Source organism: Adiantum capillus-veneris, chromosome 26 (assembly GCF_014529385.1).
Source record: "Adiantum capillus-veneris isolate H3 chromosome 26, ASM1452938v2, whole genome shotgun sequence".
Lineage (NCBI taxonomy): Eukaryota > Viridiplantae > Streptophyta > Polypodiopsida > Polypodiales > Pteridaceae > Adiantum > Adiantum capillus-veneris.
In genome coordinates this window covers 21,000,001-21,027,471 of record NC_140956.1, presented here as the reverse complement: position 1 = coordinate 21,027,471, position 27,471 = coordinate 21,000,001, and the positions used below count along the sequence as shown (strand labels likewise).

Here is a 27,471-nt window from a genome sequence, read left to right as displayed (position 1 = left end):
TAACTGTCATAGTAATCATGTACTTCTAAGCATGTAGAACCTATAACGCGTGACTACTTGTAAGTTGTAGCCACTACAAGCATACAATAAATCTCACTCTTGTGAGATTGGATACAAGAACACAAATCCATTTGTGAAACAGATGTATGCACGTCAGAGTGGGAGTAAACTCGACCACTATGTGAGAGATAAATCATGAGGATAATTTGACGGAGTTTCCCTAGTACGAGGAGAAAAATATCAACTCAAAATAGTGCTCAAAATGTCAAAAAACACATAAACCAAACTCACGGGAAAATTTTGGTAGAGTCTCCTCTATACGGGGAGCGATAGCTCAACCCAAAATGCACACAAAAATAACCATAAATTGACAAGAAATATCAATTGTGCATAAACCAAGTCAAGCCAATCCAAAATAGCTTCTGCCAATGCGGTGTCAAATGCACCAATCCCCCTAAATACATAGCTTATGGAGAGGCTTCATCAGAAAGAAGATCTCCAACTATATGTATCATTGAAGGTGTCTCAACATTCGAGAATACCCTAACTCAAAGAAAACCTCACCAATGACTCTTGAAAGGGCTTAAAAGACACGACAACTATAGTCAAGTGTTAGAAAGGACTATCTTTTGGATTGAATCTCAAAAACGGCCAGGTAACTGTTAGAACACCAAGCCAAAACTGACTCCACAGTAGCATACAAAGGTAGTGTTTGCAATTTAGTGTACATGAGTGAACCATGATCAAACAAACACTAGATGAGATGCAAGTAGTAGATCAAATCCATCTGGGGATATCTGCTCCTAAAAGAGCACACATCACAAATCGGTGCCTCTAAACATAACCATGCATATAGCTCCTACTAAAACTAAAAACTACTATAGAATCTGTCAGATGCAAAAGAGCAATCCAAGTACCTATATCCAACAAAAACCTATAAATTTGTGCTTGTAGTAAGCCGACTAGACCATATGCATGAGAAATGTTACCATATACATGTGGTAGTGATGTGTGTGAACACACTTAGGACCGCCAGGGCATTTTTTCCCTCATTAGGAGGTTCTTTTCCCCTATGCATTGTATATATGCCCATCCCTCTAGGGCTATCTATCTTTCGATTGCACACTAAGTAATACACTCTTTGTTGTGTTCCTTGAGTTTCCTTCATCTTCTCCAAGTTGTGTGTGTTTTTCTGCAATCCTAATTTTGACAATTGGTATCAGAGCAGGTTGCGTCCTCCTGGGCTTAGTCGCCAGCAGCTGCTCCAACACACGCCTGCTCACTTTCTCCAATTTATGTGAGCTTTTGCAAGCGTTCACAGGTTGATTTTTTTTTTTTTGGTGAGCTTGAAGAGCTTGGTCTGCTCTGAGTTTTAATTTGGGCTCATTTCAGCCTTCGTTTCCACTATATGCAATACTGCATATGCTATTTTGTCATTTTGTGTAAAAATTCTATCAGTGCCGTTTTTTGCATAACAGGTTTCTTACAGTCTTCCACGATAGCACGTGTTATACAAAGTGATCTTATACAGCCCATGGCATAAAATGCCAAATGCAACAATTTCATCACCAAAATTGAGATCATGTATTGTACATCTATCATCCACAAATTTGATTACAAGACCAAGTCTAGCAAGTGCGGATACAAACAAAAGATTCTTCTTGATCCCAGGTACATAAAGTGCAACTGCAAGTGTGAAAAAATTGCCATTTGCAGTAGTAAGCACAATCTTTCCAACTCCTTGAAATGGATAAGAGGCATTGTTGGCACAAGTAACTAAATTCCCATGAGGGACAAATTCAAAATCATGATGTGAGGTAATGTGCTTTGTAGCACCACTGTCAAAATACCACACATGTGAATCTGCAGCAATTGACATCCATGCATTATAGAAAGCAAGATTATAGGTACACTCTGCACTAAAAGACCATTCTGCATCAACATTAGCATCACAATCTCCTTTCAAAGAAGACTCTACAATAGCTACATTTGTAGTGGATCCAGGTTTGCAGTGGGATCACCCTCTTTCTTCTTAGCCTCTTTGGCCGTCAACTTAGGACACTGCTTGATCAACAAGTGATCATTATCTTTACAATAATGGCAACGCATCTTCTTTTTAACCTTATCACCAGAATTCCAAGACGAATTACTGCTAGCAAAAACATTAGGAACATGTGATTTTCCACTCGGAGAAGAACCATGAGAAGTGGCTGCATTATTGTTACCACCTTTTCTTTGAGCATCAATAAAGGCATGTTCAATTGCACGATGTTTAGTCCTGTTTTTTCTAGAAAGCGACTCTTGCAACAGCCATGTGCATAATGCATCAAACTTGACAACTTCAGAATTTCCTTGGATCATAAGTCTTCAAGTACTAGCAAAAGTCGGGTAAGACCAGCCAAAATATCCCAAGCTTGTTTTGTAGATTTTGCTTAACGTATGTGGGAGTAATCGTGCCCTTCACAAACAACACAGTTTTGTAGATTTTGCTTAACGTATGTGGGAGTAATCGTGCCCTTCACAAACAACACAGTCAATGCATGAGCTTGCACATCTTTTACATCCCAACGAGCTTGCTCAGTTTTAGGCAAAACAACTCTAACAACAACCATCCTTGCAGCAAGACCTGCAACATCCTCAACATCGCATGTATCCTCAGAACCATGACATACATCAATGCCCTGCACAATGTTCCAAATGCCGTTTGACACAAGAACATGTTGCATCATAAGCCCACATAGGGTAATTGTCCCCATCCAATCTGTCCTCAACAGCAAACATCTTAAACACATCTGTCTTGTTGTCGGCCATGGTAAATGTTGCACCTGATGTGAAAACTGCCCAAAAAGAGGAGAAAGAAAGCGAGAATTTGCAAATGTAATTGTGGATTCAAAGGCTATTTTAGATGCAAAACTTTGGCATGCACGTATTGGTCATCTGAATTTTGCCAGTTTGCTGCATTTGCGAAAATATGATATGGTTGCTTCTTTGCCGCCTCTTGAAGCACCCGTCAAACATGTCTGTGAAGGCTGTATTTTGGGTACGATGCAGCGTTCTAAGTTTCCAAAGGATATTTTAGATAGGTCCACATGCAGCTTGCAACTTGTGTGCATAGTGATGTTTGTGGGCCCATGCAAACTCCATCCTTAGGCAATTACCATGACTTCATGACTTTTATTGATGATTACTCCAGGCATGCATGGGTATCTCTGCTTAAAGCAAAGTTTGAAGTATTTATGTGCTTCAAACAATATCTGGCTATGGTTGAAAATTTCTCAAAATGTACTATGGGCACCCTCCGTTCAGATTGAGGGGGGGAGTACATGTCTCATGAATTTAATTCATTTTTGGCTAGTCGTGGGATAAAACACCAATATACAGCTCCTTATACGCCTCAGCAAAATGGTGTTGCTGAGAGGAAAAATAGGTCACTTACAAAAATGACACAATGTATGGTCAAAAGTCAAGCTTTGTCGCATTCGTTTGGCTTGAGGCCAACTTATGTACTTATCAGGTGACCTAAGAAAGCTTTGCAGTCTATGACTCCATATGAAGCATGGCATGATAGAAAGCCTTCTATTGAGCACATGCGTGTTTTTGGCTGTTTGGCATATGCTTTGGTGCCACAAGTGCAGCACAAAAAATTGCATGATAAGGTTGTCAAATGTATTTTGGTTTGTTATAGTGCTGAAAGCAAAGGTTACATGTTGTATCATCCAAAAACAAAGTGTATTCTGGTTTCATGGGATGTTGTGTTTGTGGTCAGCCCTTGTTGTCATGTACTAGAGACAATAATGTAAGCTCAATGGACATTTATGACACTTTGTTGCCTCTTTTTAGTGTTGGAAGTTCGAATGTAAATTCCAATGAGGCAAATGTACAACCTATGGGGGTTTCTGAAAATGTTATTGATCGGCCTAACTTTGTTGCCTCTTTTCAATGTTGGAAGTTCGAATGTAAATTCCAATGAGGCAAATGTACAACCTATGGGGGTTTCTGAAAATGTTATTGATCGGCCTATTACTGATGCATATGTACATGATGTACTTGATGAGGAAAGGGCTGAAAATGAGCAGGCTAGAGGTATGCCAAAATGACTGGTGCATACATTGCATGACAGTAAATTGGATACACCTTTGTCTAGTCACACTTGTTCAGGCTCTCACCATGCATCTTATGCATCAGATTGTCATGCTTTGGCTGTAGTCTAAGATGACATGATATTGAGGAACCTCTGTCTTTTGATGAAGCACAAAATTCAAAAAATTGGATGGCTGCCATGCAATCAGAATATGATGCACGTATAGAAAATGACACATGGACTTTGTGTGATTTGCCTCTTGGAAAAAACGCCATTGGTACGAAGTGGGTTTACAAGTTGAAACGCAAGCCGGATGGTGAGATTGATCACTATAAGGCTTGGCTTGTTGAAAGGGTTATGCACAACAAAAAGGCATAGATTATGAAGAGACTTTTTCTCCCACTTGTCGTATGACTACTGTGCGTTTTCTATGTGCATTGGTAGCTCATTTTGGTTGGGATGTACATCAGTCAGATGTTGTTATTGCTTTCTTGAATGGTGACAATATTTGAGGAAGTTTATGTAACGCCGCCTCGCGGTTTTGTCAAGAAAGAACAAGAGGATAAACTGTGCAAATGTAACAAAGCTTTGTATGGGTTGAAGTAATCTCCTCATGCTTGGAATGAGAAGGCTGACGCTTATATGTTAAAATGAGGCTTTCGTAACAATCCAACAGAAAGCACATTGTATGTAAAGTGTGAGGGTGATGTACTTCTCATTGTGGTTCTTTATGTGGATGATTTGCTGATCACTATACCAAGTGAGAGACATATTGCTGAATTTAAGGCTGATTTGAATGCTACTTTCAAGATAAAAGATTTGGGGTTGTTGCATCATTACTTGGGTATATAATTTAAGCAATGTGATGGTGGTATTGCCTTGTGTCAGAAAAGTTACATAGAGACATTGCTATGTAAGTTTGGACTTGAGGATTGCAAAACTATTGCCACTCTTATGAAAACATGTTTGAAATTGAGTCTTCATGATGTTGGTGATCCTGCAGATGTCACTCTTTACCAAACTGTTGTTGGATGCCTCATTTATGTATGAAACACGAGGCCTGATATTCAATTTGCAGTCGCATAGGTCATCAAATTTATGCATAGCCTAGGGTCTAAGAATCGGCAGGCTATCAAGAGGATTTTTTGCTATTGAGTGGTACTTTACATCTTGGCTTGTTTCATCCCAAGGGGGGATCATTGCTACCAGATTTGCATGCTTTTTCGGACGTAGATTGGGTTGGTTGTTTTGACACACGAGTGTCCACAAGTGGCTTTTGTTTCATGCTTGGCAGCTCGTGCATATCATGGTTGAGCAAGAAGCAACCTACTGTGGCCACTTCTAGTTGTGAGGCTGAGTTCAGGGCAGTCTTCACAACTACGGTTGATTGTGTATGGCTTAGATGCCTTATAGTTGATTTGGGTGTTGAACAAGACACTGCCAACACTATCTACATTGACAGTTAGAGATAATTGGCAGTTGCGAGGAACCTAGTTTTTCATTCTCACACAAAGCACATTGAGGTGCATTACCACTATGTCAAGTAGAGGCTCTCGTCAAGAGAGATTAGCTTGGCTTATGTGCCAACACAGGACAACCTTGCAGATATTTTCACAAAGGCATCGTCTCGTGAGAAGTTTGAAGCTTTATGCAAAGCTTTGGGCTTACTCCCCTTTGTGGGCCGATCATGTCCTTAGGGCATGGCACTTCCCTTTACTCTATGTGCCAGCTCTCGTTCACCACATCACTCCAGGGGGATTTGTTACCATATACATGTGGTAGTGATGTGTGTGAACACACTTAGGACCGTTGGGGTATTTTTTCCCTCATTAGGAGGGTTTTTTTCCCGTGCATTGTATATACGCCCATCACTCTAAGGCTATCTATCTTTCCATTGCACACTAAGTAATACACTCTGTTGGGTGCCTTGAGCTTCCTTTGTCTTCTCCAAGCTGTGTGTGTTTTCTTGCAACCCTAATTCCAACAAGAATTAGAGACTGAATCTTTTAACAAGTAGCCATAAGTGTATACATAGCCATAAACATGGCGAACAAATACCAAATTTGTCAAACCTATATAAAAACATTGCGTAAATGCTCCACATGTAGTGTAAACACCCAAAAAACTACATCTCGATCGATGATCCAACGTGCACCACTTGTAATGCCATAGTAGAAATCTATGCCTCCAAGCCAATGGGTGCCCGAGAAATCATGTCTCTCGAGAGACCACTGCATGAGGTGGGCTGGATGCACCGTGCTTGCTAATTGATGCCAATGTCAAAGCCAAAACGTGTATCTCGATGCCGAAGCTTGATGCCAGAGCAAAGATGAAGTGGATGTTGGAGTCATCGATGTCAAGGATGCACTAGAGAAAAGCCAAGGTGCTCTATCTCTCTCTTGCAATGCTAGAGAAGTGTGTGCAAGTCCAAAAATGAAGCTAAAAAATGGAGTACATGTGTTCGTGTATGTACAAAAACACACAATCCAAAACCGAAACAACGAAGATGGCAAAAATAAGAGCTTGTGTGTGTGTGTGTGTTGGATACACACACTCTATTTCTAGCTCTTTCAACAAAATTGTCTCCCGTAGAGTGTTGCTCAAAGCTCTCCCTATATGCATGAATGAAGATTTCATTGCTACCCTTATCTCTTTTGGCCGTCCTGCCTCAATTCTCCTTCACCCTCAACCTGTCGCCCATCCAAAGCATTTCTCACTACCAATGCTGGGATTTATACTCTACCACCACACACCACCTTTTAACCATCATTCAACATTACTTATTCGACTTTCTCTCTCTCTCTCTCTCTCTCTCTCTCTCTCTCTCTCTCTCCCGTTTTTCCCTCTATGATGATGTGTGTTAGTTGCAAGAAGGTGGGTTGTGAGGTCCCAAACTCCACCACGTTAAGCCTCAATGGAAGCTTGAAGTGAGAAGCAGAAGTAGTACTAAGTAGGTCTTGTTTAAGCTGAATTTTCTTTCCAAAAGCACAAGACTTCCAAATTTTGGGAGATGGCATTGCAACCTTCGTGCAAGTGGGAAATACTGTAGTGAAACCTTGGGTGCGAAAGCACAAAAAAGAAGCCAACTCTGGTTATTAAGACCAACATCCAAAAGTGAGTACAAATTAAGGCACATCGTCAATGGAACAATTGCAAGCCAGACTACTCTCTCACGCTACATCTTTTGTTTAAAATTGGGATGCTTAACTCTGATAGGTGGCATGCTTGGTCATGAATCAAACCTTAAAACAACGATGAATGGTGTGGTGCAACATTCATAGCTACATCGTCACTTTGAAAAAAAGAGGTTCATTTTTGTAATAAAAAAATCATTAAAAAGGTTTCAAAATGAGATTAGACAAAGAGTAGAGGGCGGGGCAAGGAGAGCAAAAGAGAGAGATCAAAAACAAAACAAGCAATCAAAAGGGAAAAAATAGGAGATATAAAAACCAAGATAAAAGAAGAGGAAATGCGAGGAAGACAATGACTACGCAAAAGATCACCATGGCAAAAATTGACAAAACAATTTTAGTGCCAAAGGAGGCAGAGTAAAAGGCGTCGATAGTGGTGTTAGTGGAATTGGTAGCATCAACGACAATGGGCATGGATGCGGCCTCAATGGCAGCATTGGTATTGCTTGGCGATGACAAGGATAGGAAGCTAAACCGATAGCAACACTACAAGAGTCTTTGCATGCTCTCTTGTTCTCTTTGGCTCTCTTCTCCAAAAACAACAACAATGGCCACTAACCAATACATGGGGTTAAGGTTGCTTAAGCATAAACCAAGTAGCAAGGGAGGTGATTGGATGACTTGGAGATACTCGTAAAAGGCTCGGAGGGTGCACCTTGTAAGTATGTAGGTGTATTACATGCACTCAACATGAGATATAACATAGTTCGAATCAGTCATAGATTAACACTTACAAGAGGGGCATTTCAATTCAACTTTTGGATAGTTTTTTGAAGAAAGAGGGGTAGTTTTATTTGTAAAAGTTCTTTTTTATTAGGCTCTGATTGCACATGATATAGAGGATTTTGTAAGGTGCACCCCTCGAGCTAGAAGCAGACTATAGGACGATATCAATAGTGGGCACAACAACAAGGAATTTGAAGGATGTCATCAACACAATTGGTTGTGAGGGATTGGGGTGGTGAGCAGTATGGGCGACAATAGGTAGCAAACCTACTTCCACATGTATAGTAATCAATGTTGAGGAAAGTCGTGCTTGGAACAGTTGGTGCCATGAGGCTAATATATAAGATGCAGACCCAATGTGACCAATAAACAATGCACCAGGTGACAACCACCATAGTCAATGGCAACAATAGATAAGGAAGTCAAACCAAAGGGCTGCAATGCCAATGGGTAGCTATCTGATTGACAGTGGTGCTATTCTGGCAAAAGTGACAAGCAAGTATATGTGTGGTTTTTAAAAGATCTATTTTGCATTTATTAGACAAAAAATGGCAAAAATAACAAAATTTTCTTGAGAATGGAAAAATTGTCTTAAAAAACCAAACAATATATTTTTTCTGGAAAATCTAGGAACTCACGAGAAGCTTGTTTGCCTTCGATGCACATGCAACATGCACATCAAAAATAATAGAACATGTCTCGTGAAAATGACAAAAATAGATCAATACAGACTGGCATGCGCTCATAATCATGCGAATTCATATAAGATTTCAAACTAATGTATTTGCATAAGATTAATCCATAATTAGTTTAATAATTGGCCAAAATTGTTGAAAACTAGGAAAGGCTAACCAAAAATGATGGAAAAAGCACAAAAGATACACATGACCAAGCACAAGGTGCAACCATAATCACATCATAGATTTCCCATTTAAACCCACAATCAAAATCACAAAACTAGGCAAAATCAGTGTCAAAATCGGCCCACAATTTATACGCAATGAGGGCAAATAGAGAGCAAAAATTATTGATCTTAGCATTCACATGCACCAATGCACATTCCAATTCTCTATCCACACAAGTGAATAATCATGCAGACAAACTAATTTTTATGTACACGTATACATGTTAAAAAATAGCCATAATGCAATAAAAGCTAGGTGTGAATATACATATATTAGTACACAAGTGAATACTCATGTACACAAACTAATTTTTAAGTAGACACACATGTTAAAAATTAGCCATAATGTTATAAAAACTAGGGGTGCATATACATATATTAGTACACACACTTGCAATTTTTGCCATCAATCACTCAATTAACATCTCTTAGAACTCAATGCAATAAAGGCCCAATGCCAACACACACACATCAATCAAGGAAAAATCTAAGCAGCAATACAATATGAAAATTAGAGATATGAAAAGCTTAGAAAATGCCATGAAATTACTCACAAACCAATGTGCAATCAATTGTAATTGAGCTCCGTTAGCCAATGACATTAAACACAATACTAGATAGTGTTGAAGAGCACCAAAAATCCTCGGAGGGTTCACTATTCAGTACCCCCTATATAGCGTGCGTTCATGGGGTAATTAAAAAACCCTTTTTTTAACATGTTTAAATGAATGAAATGACCCCTTATTTTAGGAAGTTTTTGCAAAATGGAATATAAAAACCCCTTATTTCTTTGTTAAATTGCCTAAATTTTTTGTATTTTAAAACCCCTCCCTTTCAACTCACATGGTACGTTAACATGATTACATAATGCATCCCTTGAGCAAAAATCCATGAAAGAGCACTCAAATTCAATAAATTGACACTTTGATAAAGCACAGATCACCAAGGTTGGAGTGCAAAAAAAGCCTCTAATCAAGAAACTTTCAATGTGTAAGCATCGAATGTTAATCTAGCTAGTAAAAAATTGATTTGTAAGTGAGGCAAAATTAGTCAAATTTAATAGAAGTTAGTGAAATTACTCTGTATTTTCAACAAATTAGAGACATGCAACGTGAACATAGAAGAATTTGAACTCGAAACAGAATGCACACATATTCAAACTGCACAAATCAACAATCACACATACCAAGACCTAATCTAATTAGGGATAAAATTAGTGATAAAGCTCTTCTAAATTACCTTGATTACACTAGATTAGGCCACTAATGTACGACAACGATGCCAATTATTATTAGAGCCTTGCAATGCAGCTACTAACTACATCTATAGGGATCTAACATAATTGTAAATCCTTGCATCGTTAACCGAGCTAGGGCATTGATAAAAAAATTCTCCAAAGATAAAAAAATTTGTAGCTTTTCTTAAGAAGACTGATTGTTTATCAATACAAGATGCTAAAACTAGAATTTGCGTTAGTTATGCAGGCTTTCGAGATGAAACGTTTCATTATTTTTAGTCATAATCGACTTTTTTTGCGAGGTAATTTGTGACAAATTACATGCTAAGCACTCAAAAACGATCTCAATTGTAAAAAAGGAATGAAGATAAGAAAAGCTTGAACAATCCGACCAAATTAGATACAAGGGTATTTTGGGAATTTTTGAAATTTGAGGGATATGGAAATTTCCACAAATTAGAGGGGTATTTTTCCAAAAAAGAATCTAGTTGAAAATTGATTGCAGAGTGTTCAATGTCAGAAGCCACAGCCCATTCACCTACAACATGCTAGCATAAAAAAGGTGTTACGATTGTCGCAGCTACCATGTTGGCCACCACTCAATCTACACGTAGTGGAGTCACTAGTATGGCCGGCCGCCTTCGGTGGCCTCTCTCTCCCTCTTTTGGAACGTAGTCTTCATCTCGCAGCTTGGGCCATGTGTATAGGGGACTCTCGTCCGCCATATTATGTTAAGTAGATTATGCTTAACTTTCGATGCGGAAATCCTTGTGAGTGCCTAGCCTATCTGCGCGAGCGAAATTTGGACAATATGCTAAAGTTTGACACACAAATTACTCCGCTCATGGGAGCGGCTCCTTATCAAGAAAGGTGTGCACGACCCAAATATGCGCTGGATATCGTCAGATGCTGTTGTGACGGCTGGCTGGAATAACGATAACGGTGCTTGTCATTCCGTGGCCCACATCTTCGTTTTCTGCGTCACACTGAACGCATCCTTTCCTAAGCTGTGAACGCTTCCCTTCATTCTTCAGTCCTCCTCCTTCTCCTCTTTCTTTCTCCTTCTGCAGAATAAACTTTTTCAAGCTTCCATGACCGCATCTAAGCCTTTCTTCCCTCCCTTCGTGTTGCCCTTTCTTATTTGGGAACCCGTTCCTGTACCCTAGTTCTGCTAATCGACCCTGTAGCGTCGCTTTGGTCTATATCATTCTGCTTACCAGAACCCGTCGTTTTGGATTGATCAGGCATGAAGTTTGGCAAACTCATTCAAGCTCTCATTGACGACGCCCTCCCTACATGGAAGGATAAGTATCTGGCATACAAACGTTTAAAGAAGCGCCTGAATGCTCTTCTGGCAGAATCTTTACTTGCTGTGGAGGAGCGCCATGGTTCTCGCTATGCAGCAGATGACGCCGGTATGCATGCAACTGAAGGATCTCTGGGAGGCAAGAGAGGGAGACAGATGCAGGATCAGGGAAGGACGGCGAAGCGCAGACATTTATTGAACGATGTTGAATTCAGATGCTTATTAGAAGAAGAGTTCAAGAGGCTCTTGGATGGAGAGCTTGAGAAATTGAATGATTTTGTGGTGGAGAAAGAGGAGGAGTTTGTGATGAAATTTCAGGTATGCTTGTTATGAGCTTGTGGTGCCTCCTGTGCTGTGGTGAAATAATTGAGTGACCGCAGGATATCTTGCATTTTAGAGCATGGATTTGTTATGCATATTTGTGTTATTATTTCTCAGGGCAGTAGTGCAACAAATTTGGAAAGGGGTTTTTGTTTTCCTCTTGCTCATGGCAAGCCTTAATGAACATGATTATGGAACTTCTAAGGTTAGTTCTTTGTGCACTGTCAAAGAAGGCTTTCGGATAGTCGAATGGCATGTCACATCTTATTGAAGAGTGCATGTTTTTTTAAATGGAGAGGATTGAGGATTGGTTGGCTGATCAAGATTTTATCGATAAAGTAAAATTAAATCTGCAGTTTTATGTGTAAATGGATAATTTTGAATTAGTTTTCTTTCATGGGGTTTTTAGTTGACGGTTTTGAGAGGCTGGACAAGGCAAGAATACATAGAGGTTTTGGTGTTGCCCCCCTTTATGCAGTTACTGGTCACAAGGGTAGTGGCTTGTTTTTTAGAGAATTGAGGCTGGCCTAAGATGTTACTGCCATTGCATGGCACATTATGAAGCTCTAGAAGGAAATGAAGGGAAAATGGAGTGTGCCTTGTCAAACAAGTGATGTTGCCTTGATGCGAATGAGAATTGTTGGTCTAGAAAGAGTCAAAGTGGAAGATGCATACAAGGACAAGAAAGGTTAAAAAATCAATCTGCCTAGGATAATATTCAAGACAGACACACACACACACAATATTCATATTGAGAGAGAGAGAGGATGCCAGAATTGTTGGCCTCTGTTTACAACCCTCGATAGTGCAGTCAAAAAGAGGTTAAGTTTCCAGCTTCGTCAGGCGTAATGGGCAATATGCAATGTTTTTCCATAGCTCTAGGTCAAGAAAGCTCCAAATGACAAAACATGAGTCTCCATGGTTCAAGCTTGAGAATTAGTCTCATGTACATGAGCTTGATGTCTTGCAAAGCTGTAGGTGCAAGGTCCAACTCATGCAGAAAAGTGTCCAATCGAGTCCCAATTAGTTCGTTTGGGTCCGTTTTCGTGCACTTTAAAACGTGACACAAGATCAAGTATCACATTTACACAAAATCAATTCTTGGTTGCTTAGTCCCTTGGTTCTTTTCTCGTCATTCTCTCTTGCTTTTATGGTCAAGATAGAGAGAGAAGAGAGGTGCAGGTTATCTTAGGGAGATAGATAGAGAAGGAGAGATAAAAACCACAATGGGTCCCAATCAAGTTTCAACCCATCACATGTAATCAGATTGCGAAGAGCTTATGTATTGCACAAATCGATCTACAAGAGAGCGTACCTTATGTTCATGAAATGGATATACCTCTGATGATGAACTTATTGATAGATGACTATTGCTTAAGGTTACGTATTGGGGCTGATGTGGGTGAGGATCTAGGACTGAGAATTGTATTAGCTCCAAGGGATCTTATGGAGAGATCTACTTAAGGACTACTTTGTGGAAGATATAAATGATGTATCTCAGGGCCAAAAGCTCAAACCAAGGTGGCTGAAATCTGAAACGAAGTGAGTACACTCTGCACTAGCTTATTAGCATAGCTTCCTAATGGCTTCCAACTACACATTTGTTGAGAGATGCTCTCACTACGCCAACAAATATTCTATTCATGGCTTTGCTTGAGAGGAAACCCTCACCAGAAGGCTGGAATCTAGTCGGGCATTGTCATAGAATCAGAAGCGTGCACTTAAATACTTTAGAGTTAATTCAACTATTCCACGTCGAATTCCGCACATAATAATATTGAGAAGACAATGCTGAAAAAGAACATAGTACTAGGGACTAGAAGATGGGATGGGCTGATCCTCTTCTTGAGGAGAGTTTTCTATTAAATTTGAACTGTGCAAACACATCAACCGGAAAAGTTTATACCGTTTTCCGTTCCTAGAGACTATGCTGATGCATAGAGATTCATGTATTCATGAGCCTTTTGGCTGAAATTTGTCATACCTGTAGCCGAGAACGGCTATAACTCCTTCGTTATGGAGTCTTCTTGGCGGGTGAGGTCCCTTCTGCTATCTGCTTCGGCATAGGGGAAACCAAGCGAATTCACCTCGGCTGAGAATTGCTTCTAAAATTCGTCAAAGTGCTGAAATTTACATGGGCGGCCGGTGCTACGCTTATCTGAGTGCGGCTATTTCCCACAGGGATGCACACAAGCTCTTATGGCTGCCCACCACCTCCGCTGTAACCTCTGCACGGCTTTCTCAGATGTGAGAGCATGAAATTGTTGAGGAGAGAGAGAGAGAGGGCTGAATTTGGGGGTGAGGGAGGAAGTTGTGTGTGTGTGTGTGTGTGTGTGTGTGTGTATAAACTGCTGCAGAGAGCTCCCAAATGGTAGCGCTAGCTTTCTTATTTCCCAACGTATGAATTTGTGGCCATCTGGTGCTACATGAGAGATAGAGAGAATGCTTGTAAAACTCCACGCTGGCTTCTTGCTAATTTTCCACGCCACAACTGAGTTTTATTTAATATCATTAAATTCGGCATGTTTCAAACTGGCCCGATCACTTTTTAAAGGTTTTAAAACTTTAAACTTTAAAAAATATGTATTTAAACGGGAGTTTTGCCCATACACAGTAAGTGGGCCCTCCTATTTCCATGCTCCTCCCGGCTCAGTCTGTTGGCTTTGGCGCCCCTTTCAATATTTCTTTATAGTGCTTTAACTCAGCGCAAAATTTGGGACTTTCGTACAATCTTGCCACGTCATCAGTTGATTGCGCATCTTGTGTGTGTGCGTGCGCGCTGGTTCTGCTTTATTTATCTCTAGTCACTTGGGTCCCATCGCACAGGGTCCCATAAGTTGGTGGGAACTCCTCTTTAAAAATAGGCCACTCGTCAAGACTTTGCCTATTGGTGAAACTTCTTTTGCTATTGCTGCTGCTTCTAGGGTTTAGGTTCCTCGGTCGGGATATCCTATTATCCAGGTTGGCTCCGTTCTTCAGTGGCTTGACACGTCAACAGTTCGTGACATCTCCCCTTCTTAAAAGAAAGTAATCATCCGCGATTACCGTATATGTCACAAGAAGGACACCACGTGCCAATAGAAAATAATAGTTTGAACAGACTTTTAGCACTTCAATAACAAATGAACTGAGAGAGAGACGACACGCGACACGGAGTGGCGGAATTCCATCCCAGAGAGTATTGGCTCCAAACCTTGGTGCCCCTTTTGGTATTTCTTTATATTCCATCAACACGGTACAAGCCAGTACTCCATACTTTGCTCCTTCTCCAGGAAGCATGCCATAGAATGAGCCCTTTGCACATATTTAAAGGCCCTTGGCCTATGAAAGAAATTTACATGAAAAGCCTTCAAACTCAAAAGCTTCTGGTCAAAAAGCAATGCCAAAAAGTTGTTATCGTAAATCACGGAATTCCGTACAGTTGCCACGTCAGCAGTCAGCGCAAAACACGGAGCGTCTGTACAATTGCCACGTCATGAGATTTTGCACAAGTCTTGGTGTGTGTGTGTGTGGGTCCTGCTTTATTTTAATCCTTTGTCACTTGGGCCCAATCGGACGGGGTCCTATAAGTTGGTAGGACTTCTTCTTCTGTTGTTGCTTGTTCTTCTTAGGTTTAGGCCCTTCGGCCGTAATCTGCAAGTTGGCTCCATTCTTCAGGGCTTGACACGTCAGCAATTTGTGACATCCCCCCTTCTTGAAAGAAAGTAATCGTCTGCGATTATAGCATATTTGCAAAACAACTCAAGTTAGCTCAAAAATTTTCGAGGGTCATTCCAAGGGACAGTCAGTTTGCTATCTTTTTTGTTAAGGAGTTGGCTTCTCCTTCGGCTTTTTTGATCAAGGAGCTGGCTTCTCCTTTCGGCTCTTTTGATCAAGGAGTTGGTTTCTCCTTTCGTCCAGTTCGGAACTCTTGATATGCTAGCGTAGTAAAATTAGCTAGTACACCCAGACCGCACTGATCTTCCACGGGTGTCTTGATGCACTAAAATTACATACCCATGCAATCTCATCCATTTAGGAGTATTCAGTACTTGGCACATCACAATGCAACACAAAGGCTCACATATGCATGTTACAAGACGCCGATGAACACTCCCCCCGCAAATAACCATCTAGGTCCGAGCCATGAGCTGTTCAACGACTCCTTCATCACTCCTCCCGCAAATAACCTAAAAAGGTGCTGACCGTGAGATATAGAGGCCTTTTACAACCAAACGCCCCGTAGACCGCAACCTGCATTGTTTGGAGGTGTTGAGAGTAACCACTACTCATACTTTTTAATACTCCCCCCGTATGAACACTCCCCCCCGCAAATAACCATCTAGGTCCGGGCCATGGGCTGTTCAACGACTCCCTCATCACTCCTCTTGCAAATAACCTAAAAAGATGCGGGCCATGAGATATAGAGGCCTTTTACAACCAAACGCCCCCTAGACCGCAACCTGCATTGTTTGGAGGTGTTGAGAGTAACCACTACTCAGACTTCTTAATACTCCCCCCGTATATAACCACAAGGGTCCGGACCATGAGTAAAAACAACACTTTTCAATCATTCAATACTCCCCCCGCAAATAACCACAAGGGTCCGAGCCATGAGTATGATCAAGCATTCTCGAACATTGTTTCTCACTACTCCAGCTGGGAGTAAACATCACCAATCATTGAAATTAGTATTGAAACCAGAGTCAAACAACTCAAAGCGGCACCAAGACAGGTTCAAAACAGATACCATCCATTTCAAACAAATTTCAAACAAGATCACCAAACAAGCTAAACAGAAAAACTTAAAAAGCAATCTCGACATTAGTCGAGCTCGAAAAGTCGACCGACTTTCCATCCTGAAACTTGCACCAATAATTAGGGTTAGGTTCTTTCCATAAGGTCGTAGCCAACCACAACATGGTCCATCAGCTCTTGGACGGACAGTGTCTCTCTGGCGATGATGGTAGCCCCAAAACAGCAATCACATTGGACCTCCAAGGTCATCAGCTCGTGAAGAGATATCTACTGAGAGATGTTGAGAAATTTCAAGTTATAATCTACTAGGGTTTTCATGGCAAGCATTTCAGGATACCCCACTCTGCTAGAAGTTGCACTCTGAAGGAAGATGTCATAAATGGTATAACTTCGGGCAAAAATTTTCTTAAAATCTTGCCAAGTCCTTGGAGTGTGCGGCTTGGTAGCTATAGACATCAACATCTGCATGGCACTGCTTTTGAGAAGAACAGTGACTCGAAACAAATCTTGGATCCATCTCTTACAAGTGATCTTTATGGCTTATGCCTTGTAAGAACATGAGCGGTGAAGACGGGAGTGCGCCCGATGCGTCCGGGGTCGGGACCCAAGGATACTTCAAATCAAATTCCAAAAGTCTCTGGTTTGCTATGTCTACTCTTTTGTAAGACCAGTATGCTTTCAGAAAAGCACACGCCTGATGCTCTGATACCACTGTCACAAGACGGGCACCATGTGCCAATAGAAAAGAACAAACCAAATAGACTTTTAGCACTTCAATAACAAATGAGCTGAAAGAGAGAGACGACACGCGACATGGAGTGGCGGAATTCCACCCCAGAGAGTATTGGCCCTAAACCTTGGCGCCCCTTTTGGTATTTCTTTATATTCCATGAACACGGTACAAGCCGGTACTCTAGACTTTGCACCTTCTCTAAGAAGCATGCCATAGAATGAGCCCTTTGCATATATTTAAAGGCCCTTTGCGTCTATGAAAAGCAGTTTACATGAAAAGCCTTCAAACTCAAAAGCTTCTGGTCCAAAAGCAATGCCAAAAAGCTGCCCGCGTCATAGAAAAAGGGGACGGGGGGACGCAGCCTAAACAGGCGGGAAGTGACGGGGGACGCGTGAATGGGGGACGGGACGCCTATTTGGGACGCAGGGACGTCCCTCACAAGGGCCAGGGACGGGACGTGTCCTGGTACGCGGGTCCCCTGTGACGGGGCAGCATGGGACGTGGGCAGGGGGCGAGACGGACGAGCCAGTTTTGGGGGCAATAGTTTGCTATGTAAGGGCCAATTTTGTGGACAATAGTTTGCTATTTAAGGGCACACAAGGGAAGGCCTTGGCAAGCCTACCCTTCTAACTTCTAAGTGCTCCCGAGTCCCATGGGCAGCGGGCCATCATCCATGCCACATGGGCCATCTCTCCTCTCTCTCTCTCTCTCTCTCTCATCATCCATGCCACATGCCCTTGGCGAGGATGATTGATGATTGATCACCACACCAACTGTGTCGCGCACGTCGCACGCCCTTTGTTATATTTTGGTATTATGTAATATGAGTGCAAAACCCACTTTTTCTTTGCAATCTTGTGCTCTTAGTGTCACTGTTGTCTCAGTATTAAATTTGCAAAGAACTAGTGTTTTTTAGAGTGCGTCCCCTGTCACGTCCCCCGTCCCCTGTTTTGCCACGTCCTTGTCCGTGGGACCCGCCGCGTCTCCGAGACCCGTCCCCGTCTCCATGTGACTGGCCCGCGTAAATCACGAAATTCAGTACAACTGCCACGTCAACAGTCAACGCAAAACGTGGAGTGACTGTACAACTACCACGTCATCAGATTTTGCACAAGTCTTGGTGTGTGTGTGTGGGTCTTGCTTTATTTTAATCCTTTTTGTCACTTGGGCCCCATCGGATGGGGTCCCATAAGTTGGTAGGACTTCTTCTTGTGTTGTTACTTGTTCTTCTTAGGGTTTAGGCCCTTCAACCGTGATCTGCAAGTTGGCTCCATTTTTCAGGGCTTGACATGTCAGCAATTTGTGACAGTATATCTGCAAAACAACTCAAATTAGCTCCAAAATTTTCGAGGGTCATTCTGAGGGACAATCAATTTTCTCATTCCAAATCGGAGCTCTTGATTTCTTGGGTCGTTGGCTTCCTAGAAGAATCTCATCCAATGAGGAGTCTCATTTCAGATTAGATCTAGCTCTTGATATTTTGGGTCGTTGGTTTTTCAAAAAATCTCATCTAATGCGGAATATTTAGTGTTTGGCACATCATAGTGCAACACAAATGCTCACATATGCATGTTATAAGACAAAGTGAACGCCGCCGCTAAGCGCTCCTCCAAGATAGACGGTATGCCGTATGAAGCTACTCAACGACTACCTCGTCACTCCTCCTGCAAATAACTTAAAAAGGCCAAACCACAACCTGCGTCGCTTGGAGGTTCAAGCATACAACCAAACGCTCCCCAGACATCCCGTTTGCGTCGTTCGGAGGTTTCCCAACATACAACAAAACGCTCCCTAGACATCCCGTCTGTGTCATTTCGAGGTTTTCAAGCTTACAACGAAATGCTCCCCAGACATCCGGTTTGCGTCGTTCCGAGGTTTAGACAATACCAAAACAACATTTCTCGCTACTCCACCCGGGAGTAAAATCACCAATCAATGAAACCAGTATTAAAATTAGAGTTAAACAGTTCAAATCGGCACCAAGACAGGTTTAAAAGTGATACCATCCATTTCAAACAATACTTTCTCAAACAGAGTTCAGAAGTGCCAACTTGCTCTGTTTGCTCTTTGGTGGGACTGGTATGCTTTCAGAAAAGCACACGCATGAAGCTTTGATAACACTGTCACGGGGACGGGCACCACGTGCCAACGGAAAAGAACAGATTGAACAACTTTAAGCACTTCAAATAACAATTGAACTGAAAGAGATGCACGACACAAGAGACGGGGAGTGGCGGAGTTCCACCCCCGAGAGAGCACTGGCCCCAACCTTGGTACCCCTTTCGGTAGTTGGTGGGAACTCCTCTTTAAAAATAGGCCACTCGTCAAGACCTTGCCTATTGGTGAAACTTCTTCTGCTGCTGCTTCTAGGGTTTAGGATCCTCGGCTGGGATCTGCAGGTTGGCTCCGTTCTTCAATGGCTTGACACGTAGCAGTTTGTGACAATTGTGCTGGTATCTCCTATACCCAGCTCGGCCTCAATGCCTTGAGCAAACTAGTCGTACTGAAAGTCCATTTGCTTGAGGAACTCTAGGTGGATGAAGTTTTCGGTGGCTCCTAGATCGAAGAAGATAAGTGCTTTATGGCCATGAATCTTTCGATAGGCTTTGCATAATTCCTGGGAAGCATTGGGTACAGAAATTCCGTAAATATCCGGAACAAGTCCCATTGAGGTTTTGGCTTTCTTGATTATTCAGTAAACCAATGGAGAGCATGATAGATGTTTGTGTTTATGGGTATCTATGGTTTGCACCATCATGATAATGGGAGAGCTGTGTCTCAGTAGACCACAAAAAGCCTGGTAGTTTTCAGTGTTCACAGCTTGTTTCTTCAAGGGGATTGTGTTCCAGTTTTCTGAATTCATGTGATTGGGGACGGGTTGATAACTGGGTAGGCTAGTTTTTGTTCTGTCTCTTTCATTAAGCAATATATAAGGAATTTGCATTCTTGCAAAATTGGCGGACATCATGTCTTGAAAGCATATACTTGCTAGAATGGCTTTAGAATTGCTACCAAAAAAAAAAGTGGTTTCCTTTCCTTTGGATGAGCAAAGGGATTGAGTTTGATGGTTTCTTTGTTTGTTTTTCCTCTTCTGCTTAGCTCTTCAATGAAGAAATCGAGAGGCGAAAAGATGCTTTACAGGCCAATGATCAGACCCAGTTAGATCTGATCAATCTGCAGAAGGACGTGGTGGTTTTCCATGGTGAGATGGTTCTCTTGAAGAACTACAGCTCATTGAACTATCGAGGTAATTACAACCGGTGTATATTCTTTCGTTTCTCCATCCTCCGAATTTAAGTAGAATTTTTTCTCACATTTTGGGGATGTGGGGCGAATTACATAATCATCGCTTTTTGTAATGAAATTAACTAATTCCTTTTATGCTCTGGATGCAGGCCTGGTAAAAATTGTGAAAAAACATGACCGATTGACAGGTGCGTGGTTGCGCTTATCGTTCATCCCAGATGTGCGTCGCCAACCTTTTTACAGCACAGAAATAATTTCTAGGCTTGTGAGAGAATGTGAGAGCAATTTGCTGTCACTTTTTCCCAGCCGCTCAGGGGAAACTTTTGATGAGCCCTCATTTGAGAGAGACACACAAGAGAGTGCTTTTGAGGACGATTCAGTGTTTAGTGAGGATGTGATAAGGCAGATACACAAGAATACATTGGCAGCGTTGCAGACAATCAGAAATATGAGCAGGGGTAGCTCAACTTACAATGCGCTATCCGTGCCACCGGGTGAAGATAATGAAGATGCAGAGTCTGTTATCGATGAAGAGTAAAATTGGCAACCCTGTTGAAGGGCAGTGGAGGTTGGTTTGGGCATTTGTATTATACACTGGACCGTCTCACAAAGGAGAGACTGGCTGTTTATTTTCTGCTTCTCTGAGATTCTTTAGGTAGTGTTGCTTATGATTTGGATTCTGGGATAGAATTGTGGATGATGTTATAATAGTCTTTGTGGTAGCTCATAATAACTTGGGAAGCTTGCTCCTCATATCGTCGACTTTTAGGTTGAAACATCAGATTTTTTTATATGTCCATTGACATTACAAGGAGAATAAAATTCCAGCTACTTCCATAAATATAATGCAGTGCAGTTTATTCAGCTAGTGTCACAGGGTAGTTGTGTGTGTGCCTCTATCTACCTGTGTCTATTATAGTCGAGGGATCTACGGCTGGGGATGAAGCCATGCGGCACTTCTATCAAGTATCAAGTAAAGACGGCCTCCCCTGCCCACGGTGTCAGGGGTTGACCCTCCAAGCTTACCTACCAAGGCGTGCACACTATCCAGCTCGCCTCCTGGCTGTGTTTGTTAGAGAGAGAGAGAGAGAGAGAGAGAGAGAGGACTTGTGAGTGCATCCTCCACTCTGACCAAGTTGTTCATCTTATATGTATAACAAACTTTCTTACCTACACTTAAATAGGAGGTGAAGGATTGAATTCAGATCACAAACATCGAGGAAAAAGGAGGAATGACGGTTGAGATGAGGGAAATCACAAAATTTGTCTCCTTGTAAATTAAGCATGAATATAAAGTTTCATTTGATACACGAAAACAAAGTCTTCAAAAATACACACACGCGCACATTTGTATCATAGTATGGTGGTTTCTTTTTCTGTATCATAATATCTTGGAAATTTTACATGGTGTCTTGCTATGATGTAGCAAGAATGTGAATGGGCTTGGTGAGAGGTACAATGCCTTGATTCTAAGTGACAATTCACTTGGAATAATAAAAGTCGACTATGGGATGATCAATGTACACAAGGACATATTAAGTCCACCAGGGGAGGACAAACACAACATATGGTGCTATAACATCCAAGTAGTGAAGACATTGGACACATTTATAGTGACATAGAAGTAAGCCCATGTGGTGGTACATGAAATCCGTGTGGGGAGTTTGAGCTGGTCTTCTTGCCCTGTTGGAAAACCTCCTCTCTTGTGTAGGAGAGAAGACTTTGCCACAGCTACTTGGGGTCCTTGGCCATCGGGTTGACAAACCTTAGGATTTGATTATTGGGAATGGTAAGACTGGGTACAACACATGTATGGTGGAAAAGCAAGGTGGGGTGATAAAAAGTATGTATTACCATAAAGCTACAACATACGATATGTATTACCTATTCATTTATCTCCTAATCCTCTAGAAGGTGTTGAACTCGGGACGTTGTGTATAGAGTTAGGAGGCTTTATTGAGGGAGGAGAAGTGGACGGTGATTTGGTTGCCGCGGACCGTGGGCTTGAAGGTGGTGAAGGAGTCGTAGCGCAGGAAGAGGCAGGCCAGCAGCGTTTGTGACAGGAAGGGCACCAGCTCCGCTGCGGCGCACTGCTTGTTGGCCACCGATGTCTGCCCATCCGCCGGGCCGTTCCCCCATAGCACATACTTCAACAGCTTCCTCCCCTCCTCGCCCACAAACCTGTAAAACCAAACCTCATTCTTTGAATCCTGCATGTATATGTCTCTCTCTCTCTCTCTCTCTCTCTCTCACACACACACACACACACACACTTTGTGCAACTGTGGGGAATGAGAAGGATTTCTATCTATTAGTGGTGCGAGTACGAGCGGTATTTATGTCTACATACATACATACATACACACACAGGAGCCAGAGTGCCTTTTTTTAAAGAGCCAGAGTGCCTCTTGGTGCAGTTTTTCTTACAATGCCAATTTTGTGATTCAAAGGAAGAGCGTTAAGCTCAATCCCAGAAGAAATGAGATCATACATGTGCACATGCCTCGGATCGTGTGTGTTCATACCTGTCGGGTACGAATTCGTTTGGGTCTTTGAAGACCTTGGGGTCTCTTGTTGCCATTGGTTGACATCCTCCAATGATCTCTCCCTTCTTCACTTCATACCTGTGCTTTCGAAAGCCAAGTTTTAGTATATATTGCTACCCAATGCGGTGAAAGGAAGCGAGTTTCCAATGATGTTCTGCATGCGCTACAAGCCGACTACAATATGTACATACATACATATCTTCCCCACAGATTTGAACTTGAGTCTTACACACACCCACACTAAGAAATCACCACTAGACTAAGCAATCCTTCCTAAGAGAAATGTTGTGAAGTGTTGTCGATGCATCCAAAGTAAGTAGTGCATATTACCTCCCATCATATGTCTCTATGATGAAGTCCTCTTTTGCTCTTCCATATTGATAGGGCACAGGGTGTGATAACCTTAAACTTTCGAACACAACCGACTTTAAAAGCTCCATCTTGTTGATCGCACCCACGCTCAATTTTCCGCCTCCCTCTTTCTTCACCCCTTCTCGAACCTCTGCGGCAAGAGCTTCATGTAGCTTGTGACCTCCCCTCCCCACATATCCAATTAAGGGGGGGAAGAACAAATTAAAGCCCCCAAAGGCATTAAAACCCAAGAAAAAGACAATATTATGAAGGGCATCATGTCTATCAAGCCCATATTTGATCTCTGCCATGTCTAAGAGCTCACTCCCATAGGTTTGAAAGAATCTTACAAGCCTTCTATAAAATATGGACACAAAGAAGTAAGGGACTGGGAATGTATGCAGAAGGAGCTCTTCTAGCAAATGCGGCAGGCCTGCACTTGCGACGGGGGAGAGTTGCGGCGCAATCCAAGCTTGGAATAAGAAGGGGCCATGTGTTTTTAGAGAGTTTTCACCTTCTTCTACAGGATTGCGGCCAACTATTGTCCTTACGAGCACATTGCATGCTACTTGGCCAGTTTGTGCATTCACTTGTGCCTTGCCCTTCCTCTTCATCTCTTCTTCCCATGCCGGGAACACCTCTGCAGCCGCAGCATCCATCTCCGGCACCCACTTGTGCGCATTGAGCTTGATGAGGTCCATTATGAAGGATTTGATCCTTTTGTGTCTGTCCTCTGATGGGTCCAAATACACACATGGCCTTATACCTCCATAGAATCTTGTGCTTGGCATGTAGTTAGCCAGCAGCAGATCCTTCTTCTCTACCTATTTCACATGAAAGCCAGGGTAGCAAGGTAAGAAGGATAGCTATAATGCTGACAAGCATACTCATGAGCATCTGTGTGTGTGTGTGTGAAGCAGAAGAAGAAGAAGAGTTTTTTACGCTGTAGGAACATTCGTAGGAGTGTTCAACTGAAGATCTTTTACTAGAGAGTTGAGAGCGTAGTACCTTGGAGACGTCGAAGAGGACAGGGAAGCTCTTCTGATCAAGAAGCATAATGACTTTGCTTGTGGGGAAGCCAGGGGGGCTAGGGGCAACATTACATCTAAATATTGTGCTCTTGTACTTATTCAGCCTTGATTCCCAAAATTGGGTCTCTCCCTGAAACCAGAAGAAATCAAGCCTGTCCCTAATTGCACCCCAGTAAGGCCACCCGTACCCGCCGGGAATCCGCTTCAATGGAAGCTCTACCTCGTCCTCATGCTCCCCCATTTTCTATGCTGATTTATTTCTACTCAATGTAGAATCTGTAGAGCGTGTTAAGTAGTGTCGATAGTCAGTAATTAACTCAATTAATCAGGATCTGTTGAGCAGATTGATTGTAATGAATGTTTAATGGTTGTGATTAATGTCTCTGTCGACAGACGGACGAAGCTGGTTGTAAACAAAATCCTTTGATTAACGTGGACAAGAGGTGATTATCATGGCCTGCCCTTCCAATTGAGATGGAAATTGGAATGGTCTTCAATTATATATTTCAAAGTCTTGGCGCATAAGAGTAATTTTCATTGGAAAGGGAGAGGTTCTGTTGCGCGCGTCAAACCAAGACACCACCAACTTCTGATTCCATGACAACCCAATCACTCATGTGTGACTGTCTTTTCAAATCTATGCCACTATATACACTCTCTCTCTCTCTCTCTCTCTCTCTCTCTCTCTCTCTTGCGCGCGCACGCACCCGCGCACACACACACACACACACACACACACACATACCAGGTCTTGTGTTCAAAACTTTTATGATAGATCTCTGAGGTCTCTTGGGGATTGTTCCCACTAGCCTACGACAATAAAACTTCCCTTCTTCTTCTTCCTCTTCATCTCGTGTGTGTGTGTGTGTGTGTGAGTATGTTAAGGAAAAGAGAAACACGGTATAACCTTTCTATCACCCAAGTGTGGTGCATTGGTTATGCCATTTTTCTCTTGAATAACAAATCTTGAGTTCAACTCTCGTAGGATAGATGTTTGAGATCTCTTGGGATAGTTTCCTATGACGTTAAAATCCTCTTCTTCTTCTCTCTCTCTCTCTCTCTCTCTCTCCCCTTTATCCAAGGGATCCTAACAAACAAGAGCACCTGCAAAATTTCAAGGCTAAAAATTGCAACCCTTCCCATTTACACTGCACACACATGGCATAAAGTTTGTAGCTCTTCCAAATGATGGGCAAGTTTCATAAGAAGCCCTTCCTAGTGGAAGGGTGTTTGAGAAATAACCTGCATAACGAAGGGTATGCATGGTAAAAGCGATCAATTTGAAATCATGTAAAATATATAAATGAATACTGATACATTATATTGAGGATGATATCATGTTCGAGATAGTAGGAAAAATATAGCTCTATATAGTATATACATCTTTTTGGTCCTACACAACTTTCTGAAGGCTTCAATGCCCTTTGGAGGCACTTTTACCCTTCAGTGAAGGGAAAAAATATTTTTAGCCTTCAAAAGAAGGATAGAATATTGAAAATTTTTTAAGTAGCCCTTCTAATTTTTGCCTAAATATAACTTAATGAAGGATAGGTAAAAATTTTACCCTTCAAATGAATGATAAGGGTCACCCTTCAGAAACGAGCCTTGGACGGTGGGATTTTAAAGGAGCATTGAGTATTGTGTCAAACACAATCTTTCTCATCCTCTTTCACTTTGTTTTTGGCTTTCTAAAAGAAACCCTTAGTGTTGGGTTGGATTGGGAGGGGCCTTTCATAGTTTTCAGTGCATGATGGAGACTTACGTTTCATTTAACATGCTGTCTTTACTTTTCTTGCATTCTATTGTTTTAAAATGGTAAATTGAAGTTTCACCTTACATAATTTTAGTAAATTTTATACACACACACACATAAACACAAAATATATGTTTTTTTTGCATTCTATTTTAGAATGCTAAAGTGAAGCTTCACCTTGCATAATTCTAATAAATTCTACACACACACATATATTAATTAGTTCTTTTTATTTTACCTTACATTTCACAACTTCACATAGCTTTACATTTTTTGCATTTTACAGCTTGGTTCCAATTAGTGTTAACATTCAAGAAAGTCTCCTTTTAGCTGATCAAGTTTCCTCCTCACAAAAAAGAAACCGAAAATATTAGCAAAAATTTTGAGATTTGCAAAATGTTTGGACGACTTTCTAACACATTTCGTCCGTTTTTCCTTTACCATGGTTTGTAGCTAGCTAGTTTCAATTTTCAATCGGCTCAAGACTAAGCTGATGCAATCCTTTCCCAAACACTGATACCAGTTTAAACAATTTTATCACTTGCTTATTGTTTTTGAAAGCTGTAATGACCCTTTCACTTGTTTTTTTCAATTTTATACAATGGTTCCAAGTGTTTTTCAATCATTATATATTTTTTATGCTTTGAAAATATATTGTATTCTAAATAGTTTATTTTTATACATTTTTTTTGCAAAAAACATAATATTTTATTGTGATACCACATCTTTTAAAATACTATTGTTACTTTCTATTTCTCTTTCTCACAAAGAAGCCTCTTATTATGAAATTCTTTTCGACACTAATATTTTAAAATACTTTTTGTCATAATAAAATATTAATTAAAAAAAAAACAAGTGTAAAACAAAGAACTATTTAGAATATAGTATATTTAAAAAACATACAAAATATTGATTGAACAAGGTTAAAGTTCACTATGGCCTACATAAGGCTATGAGAATACTTTACTACTAACAGGTTTCTTTGTGAGAGAAAATAAGAAAGTGACACTAATTTTTGAAAACATTTGTTATCATATTTAAGATATTATCTTTCTTGAAAAAAGTGTAACGTAAACTATTTAGACTAAACTATATTCCAAAAACACAAAAAATAACGTTTGAAACCACTTGCAAGCAGTGTAGTAAATTGAGAAAAAAAGAGGTGGAAGAAGACTATTAAGATTGTGTGAGATCCAATATTCAATGGCTCTCTTTAAACAGAGAGGTACACAAATGTCAGCACCTCCCACAAAGACCTAGAAAAAATATTGAAAAAGAAAGCTTTGCCATGTGGCACTAATCCACAAG

At 41.2% G+C, this 27,471-nt stretch overlaps 2 protein-coding genes across 2 annotated transcripts; one reads left to right on the top strand and one right to left on the bottom strand.

Moving 5' to 3' along the window:
• The first annotated feature begins 11,118 nt into the window (after positions 1-11,118).
• LOC147423101 (SPX domain-containing protein 1-like) lies at positions 11,119-21,344 on the top strand. Its single transcript, XM_086502314.1, has 3 exons — positions 11,119-11,763; positions 20,336-20,483; positions 20,632-21,344. Exons 1-3 carry the CDS (start codon positions 11,386-11,388, stop codon positions 21,018-21,020), a joined length of 915 nt encoding a protein of 304 aa, XP_086358440.1. The 5' UTR covers positions 11,119-11,385; the 3' UTR covers positions 21,021-21,344.
• A 485-nt stretch (positions 21,345-21,829) lies between these two features.
• Positions 21,830-24,887, bottom strand: LOC147423100 (allene oxide synthase 1, chloroplastic-like). Its single transcript, XM_086502313.1, has 4 exons — positions 24,388-24,887; positions 23,359-24,203; positions 23,008-23,106; positions 21,830-22,663 (listed from the first exon to the last, which is right to left on the bottom strand). Exons 1-4 carry the CDS (start codon positions 24,649-24,651, stop codon positions 22,426-22,428), a joined length of 1,446 nt encoding a protein of 481 aa, XP_086358439.1. The 5' UTR covers positions 24,652-24,887; the 3' UTR covers positions 21,830-22,425.
• Positions 24,888-27,471: the final 2,584 nt, after the last annotated feature.

Excerpts from the sequence above, each read along its gene's own strand:
- LOC147423100 (XM_086502313.1), bottom strand. The coding sequence starts at position 24,651 with ATGGGGGAGCATGAGGACGAGGTAGAGCTTCCATTGAAGCGGATTCCC. Across the intron at positions 23,107-23,358 it reads ATAGAGACATATGATGGGAG|GTATGAAGTGAAGAAGGGAG; the intron begins GTAATATGCACT and ends TCGAAAGCACAG. Across the intron at positions 22,664-23,007 it reads AACGAATTCGTACCCGACAG|GTTTGTGGGCGAGGAGGGGA; the intron begins GTATGAACACAC and ends TTGGTTTTACAG.
- LOC147423101 (XM_086502314.1), top strand. The coding sequence starts at position 11,386 with ATGAAGTTTGGCAAACTCATTCAAGCTCTCATTGACGACGCCCTCCCT. Across the intron at positions 11,764-20,335 it reads AGTTTGTGATGAAATTTCAG|CTCTTCAATGAAGAAATCGA; the intron begins GTATGCTTGTTA and ends TCTTCTGCTTAG. Across the intron at positions 20,484-20,631 it reads CAGCTCATTGAACTATCGAG|GCCTGGTAAAAATTGTGAAA; the intron begins GTAATTACAACC and ends CTCTGGATGCAG.